The 10,923-nt window shown below is 38.7% G+C and overlaps 1 protein-coding gene across 1 annotated transcript in view; it reads right to left on the bottom strand.

Annotated features, from left to right (window-relative positions):
- The window catches only part of LOC106883982 (telomere-associated protein RIF1), a 54,368-nt gene that overhangs the window by 40,683 nt on the left and 2,762 nt on the right, over positions 1-10,923 (bottom strand). The window contains exons 2-6 of the mRNA XM_014935142.2: positions 8,124-8,252; positions 3,045-3,212; positions 2,686-2,827; positions 1,045-1,139; positions 649-842 (exon numbers count right to left, since the gene is read on the bottom strand). Of these exons, the coding sequence (XP_014790628.1) occupies positions 649-842; positions 1,045-1,139; positions 2,686-2,827; positions 3,045-3,212; positions 8,124-8,236 (712 nt within the window). The 5' untranslated portion in view covers positions 8,237-8,252. The remainder of the gene's footprint in view (positions 1-648; positions 843-1,044; positions 1,140-2,685; positions 2,828-3,044; positions 3,213-8,123; positions 8,253-10,923) is intronic.

The raw sequence follows: 10,923 nt of genomic DNA, 5'->3' as shown, positions 1-10,923 counted from the left end.
GTCTGGGAATCGAAACTGCAATCCTATAACCACAAGTCCGCTGCCCTAACCACTGGGCCATTGCGCCTCCACAGAAATTTGAATAAGAATAAGACTCAAGGACACATAATTTAAAGCTATCCCCTTGTCATTGGAATTGTGGGATCAATAAAAAGTAATGTTCCTGCTCAATGAGAGTTGACACAAAGCTACATAACAAAAGGGTCAAACCTTTTGATACCAACCTGAAACCACATTTCAAATACAAGATTAATAACGACAAAGTTGTTTTACTAAATTCAATTTTTTCAAAATTAACTAATTGAGATCATGGCCATCCATACATACAGGAATGTTGTCTACATCCCTCTCTCAGTTGAAGGGTCCTAGTTTGGCAAGCTTGTGAGTGCTGGTGCCAAGTAAAAGTGCCCATGCCAGTAGCACATTAAAAGCACACAGTACACACTGTAAAGTGGTTGGTGTTAGGAAGGGCATCCAGCTGTAGAAACCATGTCAAAAGACAAAATGGAGCCAGCTCCTGTCAAACCGTCCAACTTGTGCCAGCATGGAAAATGGATGTTAAATGTTGATGAATTGAAACAAAAGTAGTGTATTTCAATAGAAATATGGCAAGAATATGTAATCATAACAAGCAATAAATAATAATACTTACTGTTTTAACATCAGCAACCATTGAAGCAACTAAACCATTAGGATTGACAAGAAAGGCTGGCAGAGCTATGCTGAGGGCTTGTAAAGCTTTCTCACGAATTCTAATAGCTCCATGTCCTAATAAGGAATACACATGATGGCTCCAATTAATAGCTTTCTCATTCATCTTTTTTGGAACTTGCTGTAGCAACCTGCAGGAAGAAAAAGAAACAGTTTTACTTCAATAGAGCAGTGGAAAAATGGGGGAGGGATGCATTGAGAAGAACTTTCAGTAAAAACATCAGCATTGTTTTTCATGTCCACTTTTCTAGGCCTACATAAAATTATAAATTCCAATGCAATACTAAAGAGGACAACAGTTAGAAAATTTTTTTTAAATCGTAACATACAAACCTTACAACTAAATTGACAGCTTCATGTTCAACCAATACAGACTGAGAGAGTGGCTTTGAGAATGAATGTTCTAAGGCATCCAAGATAGGATTTATCTGGGAGAAATAAAAAGGAGAAAAAGTAATGAATAGGAATAAAATTGAACAGAATATCAGTGACAATGTTACATGTACACCTAAACTGAAAAATCATGTCATTTAATGGCCAACTTCCATACTAACAGGAGTTGGATGATTCCACTGAATACAACTTGTGAAAGGATTGTCATGCTCCAATGGTCTGCTTTTACATGGTCTCTATAGCTGGATGCCCTTCTTAACACCAACCATTTCATAATGTATGGGGAGCTTTTTTTTGTAGAACCAGCAGTAGTGAAGTCACCATGTGATTGACTCACAAGACTAAGTTACCCTTCAATTGAGAGAGAGGGTAGAGTAGCGAATGAGGAGGTTTCATGCTGAAAGATTAAAGTATGAAAGAAAGGGCCAGAACAAGTTTCTTGTTGTAGAGGAGATACATGGCTGTCTTGCATTATGTGTTTTCAAGGAAGTAGTGGAAAGAGAAATATGACAATATTTCAGTGTAACTACAGCTTCTCTCCCTATCTACATTAATTGCCAAATTGTTTTTCAGCCCACTAACTCTTCTATTCACAAGTACCCACTCAAGCATAGGTAGTAACAATCATGTTCCCCTTGGTTTCAAACTAAGTACTTTAAACCTGTTCAATCATATACCATAGTATGCATTTCAGAATTTGACTAAATCACCCAAGTCTTTTGTTGGGAATCCTTAATTGCTATTTATTCTCCAACATTCTCCTGAAACAACGGTTCTGAAAGAAATCAAACTTGAATGTGTTACTGCAAGTATGTATGTAGAGTTCCACAAATACATTCGAATCAAGATCATTGCCAGTGCCACTGGACTGGCTCCTGTGCAGGTGGCACGTAAAATACACCATTTCAAGCGTGGCCGTTGCCAGTACCGCCTGACTGGCCTTTGTGCCGGTGGCACGTAAAAGCACCCACTACACTCTCGGAGTGGTTGGCATTAGGAAGGGCATCCAGCTGTAGAAACTCTGCCAAATCAGATTGGAGCCTGGTGTAACCACCTGGTTCACCAGTCCCCAGTCAAATCGTCCAACCCATGCTAGCATGTAAAGCGGACGTTAAACGATGATGATGATAATGATGAACACTATTGCTTTAACATCCACTTTTTCCATGCTAGCATGGATCAGATGGAATTCAGTGAGGTACATTTTTCTATGGTCAGATGCCCTTTCTGTCACCAATCCTCACCGGTTTCCAGATAAAGTCCCTATGGCTGGATATGTTTTCACGGAGAATAGAAACAAATGACACTGCTATATGACTGTGGCATTTGTTTACAACTATCATGCAATTTGACAAGGAGACAAACACACACACACTCAACAGTTATTTCAATTTCCATCTACCAAAGCCATTCACAAGGTTTTGGTCAGTTCAGAATTACATAAGACACTTGCCCAAGGTGCCATGCAGTAGGAATGAACCCAAAACTACATCACTGGGAGGCAAACTTCTTAACCATACAGCAATGCATGCACCAATATCTATTAAACAAAAAACAAAAACAAAAAAAAAATCAGCTCACTTGATTGCAGATAACATCTGGTTGTAGGACTTGATTAGCTAAACACCAAAGGGCACGGGTACAAACCCCTTTATCTTCTGTTTCCAGTGCACACTGGCAGAGATTTCGTATTACTTCATTGCTGTCTTTTAATCCCATGGAACTGTAAAAAAATAACAAAAGACAAAAACTACTAAAAATTTCCCTTCACAAGTTGCTACAAGTTTTAGCTCCCAAAGTTAGATTCCGAAGGTGAAAGCAGTCAATGAATGAAGGGGAGGGGGCATAGTTCATCAATAAAATGAAGGCGGGAGAGTATGAGTGAAAGCAGAAGAGAGGAAAAGAGAGAGAAAAATTAGAGAACAATAAAAAAAACTTACTTGATAATGGTTTGATTCTGTAGGCAGAGCCCTAACACTTGCAATGCATTCTCAGTAAGTTCTGATGAAGATCCCAAAATATCAGATTGTATCAATGAGATCACCTGTCTGCTACTCTTGGCAACATCTTGTACAAAAGCCATGTCGTTAGTCTCCATTTTCAGTTTACTAGAAAAGATGAAGAAAAAAAGTATTAGCAACAACACTGACAACAATAAAATTCAGATTTCATAATTAATTTCCTGTCCAAAACCAAGCAGTGCTAACTTTCCCTTTAATTTTTTCTTAATGAAGGACTTGCCAACTACTAGGGTCTCTTTAAATTCACATTATCAATAAATGTCTGTCATCCATGCTGGAATGAGTTGGATGGTTAGACAGAATATGGCATGTCAGAGGAATGTCCCAGGCTCCAATGTCTGCTTTAACAGCTGGATGTCTTTTCTAACAACTACTTCACAGGGTGTACTGCCCCCGCCTTTTTCCATGGCTCCAGCACTAAGGAAGATTGCCTCATAACATGCAAATGGCAACTACACCTGATAGAACAGGCAAGAGTAATAAGAGATTTATAAGAGGATTGAAAGAGGGGGAGGTAGAGTTGAAAATGTGGTAGGGTGGGTTGTGTAAGAGGGGATCTGAGGCAGAAGGGACAAGAAGGGAGTAAAAGATTGAGTGGAATCTTGAGACACACTGAAGACATATATATAAGAAGTGTTAAGGAGACATCTACAAAATCTGACCTCATGCCAATATCAGAAAGCAAGAATAATTTATTAAGTTCTGATCCATAATCTCATATTCAAACAGAATTTTTTCTTTGTAAAATACTATATTTTTGATACCACTTCAATCAAGACTGGCCTGGTTCTACAATACAAATTTTGTCTTAAGTAATCTAAATTATAATCCAACAAAAATTGTGTTGTTTCAATCACCAGTCAATAATTTGTCTTCCAAATGCAGTTAATAATGAAAGTTATTTTACTAAATTCATTATTTTTGAAATTAATTGAACTAAAAGTCGAGTGTTTCAACAGAATATTGGCAGTTCACCTATATATTTACAGGCCATTCCCCTATCTTGAGGCCTCGAAAAGAGTGGAAATGCCACTATCATTGGGATGGTAGTAGGGAATAAAATCCTAAGCATGAAAAAATAATTTGGATTTCTTCCTACTTCACTGAACAAATTACACTTTTATGATCATTGTTCAGGAAACTCGTCAGTTTGACTAACACTGTAATCATCTATGGGACATGTGACCATCAACAAGAGATTAGCAATTGAAAGACATTTCAACAAAAATACGGTAACAAAAGAACAAAAGGGTCAAGTAGCTTGATGCATTTCATAGGAGAGAGGACAGTCAGTCTTAAAGTTCTTCCACTATTGGCTGGTACTTAAAAATAAGGTGAGGAGGTCAATAAAACTGGCTCAATACTTCAACGATACTTAATACTGGAAAGATAAGGTCAAGATGACCAATGCAAGGTATTATTTAAAAAAAACATTAATATTTAAGACCAAAATTTATTCTGAGCAGCTTTTAAATTTTGAATATAGCTGCATAAATTTCCAAAGGAAATAGCAAAACTTTCATAGTGTAATTTAAAAGGGTTTATTAACAATCTGTGAAATGAAATTGTTACAACTAAGAATGTATAATGAATGTAAGTTCCTCAGATTTGTTTAACCTTCTAGAAATGGTTACCAGATCTTCAAATCACAAAACTGTCTTAAACTTTTCGCATTCAGATTACCCTGTCGAATGTAAAGCTTATGTACATTGTTTTGAGTTAATCATGCATTATCTTGTAACATTGAGATTTCAGTGATATAATTGTTTATTTCTTGAATGACATTGTAGGGTATGTGTGATAGGCCAGATCTGGACAATTTGTGCCTTAAACTATTTAAGTCAGTCATGGCTGGTTTAAATGCTAGTGTTAATGGTAGAGTAACCACATTTTGTACAGGATTTGTTTATTGCTTTTTTTAAAGAGGGGCTGCAGTTTTACTATTAACCCAATAGCTAGATAGAGCACAATATAAAAGTAAAACAATGAGAGAGGAGGAAAGCAATGATAATGTGTTGTATTAATGTTTTTCTTCAAGAGCACCAGTTATGTATGGGAAATATATACTGATGAAATTCACAGCCATTGATTTAGAACAATATGGGAAAAAAAAAGTTTAATACTTTCACAGTTATACTTCTAGCATGTAATCTGCCTTAACTATTTCAATTTTCAAACTAATCTAGACTTTGGAAGAGTAATAAAATATCTAAAGCCTGATATATTAGTTGTTTAGCTTCAGTTAATAAGAACTGCAATCAAAGAGATCATTGAGGCAGATTTTCTATGGCATAATGAATGCTCTCCCTGTCAGCAATCCTCAGTTTCCAACAGATATTTCCTCAGGGCCACACATTTCCTTGAAAGATTGAAAATGAATGAGACCATTTCTGTGGTGGTAACATGCATCTGCAACTATTAAGTGAAGACAGAGAGACAGACATGGTTGGCTTTAGGAAGAGCATCTAACCATAGAAACGCCATCAAAATATAACATAGATGATACTGTAAGATATCAGCTGGTAAACAACCATGTCAAAGTGAATGTAATACCATGATGCAGTCCTGTAACCCATCAGATCCAATCCAAGCCAGCATGAAAGACGGATGTTAAATGATGATGAGCTTCACTCATTTTCCATCTATCAAATCTGTACTTTAATCAGCTCAGGACACTTGCCTACGATAACACAATACAAACACACACACCACATTATCAGAGGTTTCTTTCTTTTCTTTGTAAGCCCTTCAGTAAATGAGGAGCACCAGCCATGACTTTTGCCAACTCACCTAGAGTAGGAAGACCAATATGGTTGACAGCTAGGATGAACATCTGAGGTTAAATGCAACCGATTCCTAAATGGGATTATGATAGAAAGTATTAATTCCAACATGATCTCTTTAAAATGAAATTTGTTTCAAGGAGCCAGAGCCTCAGGAAGGATATAAAGGGTCTGCTGCTTAGAATGCTTGCAAGTGTTAACCCAGCAGCATGTTACCTTTTCTGTCACACCACAATACTAAGACGAACTACACAGTATGTATGCTAAAGATGATTAAAGATACTCAAATCAACTAAGTTTCTTAAGTCTTGTACCTCAGAAAGAGAGATGAAGGTGTAGAGAGACATCAGGTAAGTGCTCATTATTATGTGGAATACCTGAACCTCTTCAGACAACTTTTCCTGGCAGCAATCAAGACAACGCTTCTTTATAGATGTTAAATTTCGATTCTCACTACATCCATGGCTAAGTTTGTTGATATTTCAAATGACCTTCAGCTTCAAACAGATGCAGATGGCAACCAATCATCTTGCTGTCTTCTGATCTTCTCCAGTTGACAAGATAGCAAGATGACTGGCTACAGCTTCTTTGTGACACCCAAAGTTGCCTGTTAGCCAAATCATCTGGGAACCAACCTTTGGGAAAGGTGAACCATGAGCATCCTTCTAAAACCATGGTCAAGTCTCTGATTAATGACTGCTGGTATGACTGTTGATGACCTCAGGTCATTGATGATGAAATAGGACATGCAGCATACCATCACCATGTCCAACTCCACCACAAGTTGTAATCAATGGATGATGATAACCATGTTAGGCCCACAACTTACACAGACTTTGTTTTCTTCAGTAAAATAAAAACCCACAAACATCATTTCCCATGCTGGTATGGGTTGGTTGGCTCAGCAGGATCCAACAGAGCTGTGTCAAGCTTCAATGTCAGTCTTGGCATGTTTCTATAGCCAGATGCCTTCCTGAACACCAACCACTTTACAGTGTCTTCTGGTGTTTTTTATGTTAATCATGAGTAGCTCTGCCAAGTAACTTGCAGCAAGAAAAAAAGGCAGGAAAAGCTCTTCTTCCACTAAACAACGTGAATGTTTGAGATGGAGAAGTAGTTTTAATCCAGGTGTTGGGGGCTGAAGTATGATGGCGGGACAAAGAATATACATGACTACCCTACATTATATGTTTGTTAAAATGAACACGAATACACATACAACCTAACATCACCACCATCAATTAACATCTGTTTTCCCTGCCAGTATGGGTTGAATGGTTTGGCAGGAGCTGGCAAGCCGTAGAATTGCACCAGGCTCCAATTGTCCATTTTGGCCAGATGCCCTTCCTAATGCCAACTACTTTACAGAGTGTACAGAGTGCTTTTTACATGGAACTGGCACCCTAGAAAATCAAAAAGTTCCTTCCCAAGTCACAGGCTCATAAGGCCGATTCTGTTGCATATATACTCCACCTCGATAGAACACCAGTTAGCTAAAGAGTTCATCAGCATCATCGTTTAACATCCGCCTTCCATGCTAGCATGGGTTGGACAATTTGACTGACAACTGGCGAACCAGAAGGCTACACCAGGCTCCAATCTGATCTGGCAGAATTTCTGCAGCTGCATATCCTTCCTAACGCCAACTACTCTGAGAGTGTAGTGGGTGCTTTTATGTGCCACCGGCATGAGGGCCAGTCAGGTGGTACTGGCAACGGCCACGCTCAAAATGGTGTTTTTTACGTGCCACCTGCACAGGAGCCAGTCTAGCGGCACTGGCAATGACCTCGCTTGAATGTTTTTTCGCGTGCCACTGGCATGGAAGCCAGACAGCTGGTGCTCTGGCAACAATCACGCTTGGACAGTGCTCTTAGCGCCCTACTGGCACAGGTACCAGTCATCGAATTTGGTCCAATCACGATTTCGATTTCACTTGTCCCAACAGGTCTTCACAAGCCGAGTTTAGTGTCCTACTCATATTTACCAGCCGAGTGGAGTAATATGAAATGAAGTTTTTGTTCAAGAATACAACGCACTGCCTGGTCCAGGAATTGAAATGACAATCTTATGATCATGAGTGCAACAGTCTAACTGCTAAGTCATATGTCTTCAGACTAGAAAATAGCTGAGAGAAAATGTCAAATACCAGAATTGGTACCTGGATGTAAGTTTTAGTGAAAAAATATAATGCAAAGAAAGAAAAATGTCTACTTACTCTGAGAATGTAGTGTATGTTTCTAGTCTAGCTTTTGTCGTGCAATCAGGTGATCGCAATACAGAGAGTATATCAGTTAATTTCATTTCCTCGTTTGCTTTTGTGACAAGCATGGTTGATGATTATGACCTTAAAAATAAAAAGATAAACATTTATATAAATAGTAAAAACAATAAACAAATCTCTCATATCACAACAGAAAACAAAAAAATTACCAGAGCAGATCTGCCACAACAGATTGGCAAATGAAGCCATAAAGCTGAAGTGGCACACACACTTGATATGTGGTGGACACCAGAGAACAGAGTAGATAGACTTGTGCAGTTTGGTGGTTAGCAGTAAGTCATAACCAAAAATGTACAAAGATATGATGAGATTATGGTGGGTCAATAGTTATGGTATTGTACTACTGAATATTCATCAAGGAGTTTCACTAAGAAAATCATTATCAGTATCACTTTTAACATCCATTTTTTACCTTCTTGTATGGATCAGGTGCCCTTCCTGTCACTAAACATCACTTGTTTCCAAGCAAGGGTAATAATATTCCTCCATGACCAAACATGTTTTTGCAGAATTATGGAAATGAGTGACACCACTTGCATCACAGTGGCACTCATTTACAACTATCACCCACAAGGCTTTGGTTGGCCAGGTGCTATATTAGAAGAAACTTGCTCAAGGTGCCACACAATAAGACTGAACCTAAAACCATGTGACTGAAAGCAAAATTCTTAATCTCACATCCTTGGCCGTGCCTGTTTTAACAAGAGCATCTGCTTAAGAAATTTAATTCAAAACCACATGATCCTGGGTTCAAACTCACTGCGTGACACTGACCAAATGTCCTCTCACACAGCATCAGATCAGCGGCTGTGTGGTAAGTAGCTTGCTTACCAACCACATGGTTCCAGGTTCAGTCCCACTGCATGGTACCTTGGGCAAATGTGAGTAAAACTGTAGTTGAAGACTGCTGAAGTCTATTGGATGATCAGTGCTTGGCTTGCTCTTTAGATGGTAGAGATTATCTGTTACAGTTTCATCATCATCATTTAATGTCTGCTTCCCAGGTTAGCATGGATAGGACGGTTTGGCAGGGAACGGTGAGCTGCAGAGCTGTGTCAAGCTTCAATGTTATCTTTGGCATGGTCTCTATGGATGGATGCACTTCCTAATGCCAACCACATCAGTGTACTGGATGCTTTTTTTCTCTATGGCATCAACACTAATGTGGTTGCTATGTAACTTGCAAGACAAAAACGAACACATAAAAAGGAAAAGGAAAAAGCTTCTACTAAGAGGAAGTATCCGGGAGGGGAAGTTGGAAGTGGACGGTTGTATGCCAGGTGTTGAAAGGCTGAAAGTATGAGAGAGGGACAAATACAGGTGTCTTACTACAGAGGAGATACATAACTGAAGGAGATAAAAGGAAGGTAGTGATGAGGTGCTAGAGAAAACTCTCAAGGTACAAGGTGTGCATGAGAGAACATGGACAGGGGATCATGGGAGGGGATGAGAGGAGTGGATGCTTTCATAAAAGTGTGAGGGGAGAGTAAACAGGTTGAGGTAAAAATATATTGAGTGATGAATAAAGGAGGGGGTGCAGATTGGAAATACCAATATGGAGACGGGGAAGGAGGGAGATATAGGAGTGGCTCAGAAAAGAGAATAGAACAGAAATTAGTGGGATGATGTGCAGTTTATATGGTGGCAAACTGGAAGAGTCATTAGAGCATCAGACAGACTGTTCTGACTCTCTGCAATGAGTTCAAGTTACACTAAGGTCAACATTGCCCTTTTATCTTTACTGGGGGTTGATAAAAATAGAAGTACCATCCAGAATAACAGATTGGTGTAAATGTAAGAACCTCAAGCTGGATGTTTTGCAGTATCTGTTCACATTCTCTGCACTTTGGGTTCAATTTTGCCTTCCAACTCTCTTTCCTTGCTTGCTCATGACAGACCATCAAAAGTGATGACAAGTGTCAATCCAAGACATTCATCCTCCTCTGCCTCCAGCACATTGTTTCTCATGGCAACAGACATGGCTGAAAAAGCCAATACAAGATGGGCAAATCTTGTGGCACTGGAAGTGACCCTGAACAAAAGCTGTAGGGGATTGAAGACGTCTCTGTCTCTCTTCATGCAGTCTCCTATTTGGTTTCAAAGTGTTCTACTCCAGCAACACACACATCTCCAAGCCTTCCAATTAACAGCCAGGAACTCCAATAAAAAGGTACCAATCCAGGGTAGTCATCAGCAGAACTGTAAGAATGTTGGACTGAATACATTTGTGGCATTTGTTTCATCTCTTTACACAGAGCTCAAATCATACCATGGTAGACTTAACCAATCATCCAGCTTATACCCACCACCTGACATGTTCTTTAATAGAATTTATATTGTTGCAAACATTTGGGTCTGGTCTTCAGTTTGAGATTATCTCCTTCCCAACAGTTTAACTCTTTAGCATTTAGACCAGCCAAAATACTTTACCCATTTTATGCTCAAACTAGTCAAATCCAGCTTCTCACACCAACCCTACAATAAATATCATTCTAAAAATTAACAATCACATCGATAAATCTCAAAGCTACACGATAACGTATGATAAATTCAAAACAATATCAAATAACCATTAGATTTAAAGGAGTAATCTTAATGCTATCATCTTGAGAAGTAGTTATGAAGCTTTTGTAGAATTATCTCTTTCATCAGCTGCTATTTTACATAATGGCTTATTATCCAAAATTCCTTACACCACCCAGCATATACCTTATTCTAGATATCTACATAGACT

The sequence above is a fragment of the Octopus bimaculoides genome, chromosome 10 (assembly GCF_001194135.2).
Source record: "Octopus bimaculoides isolate UCB-OBI-ISO-001 chromosome 10, ASM119413v2, whole genome shotgun sequence".
Taxonomy (NCBI): Eukaryota; Metazoa; Mollusca; class Cephalopoda; order Octopoda; family Octopodidae; genus Octopus; species Octopus bimaculoides.
Note: the sequence above shows the minus strand (reverse complement) of the source record. Positions and strands in the feature narration are given on the sequence as shown.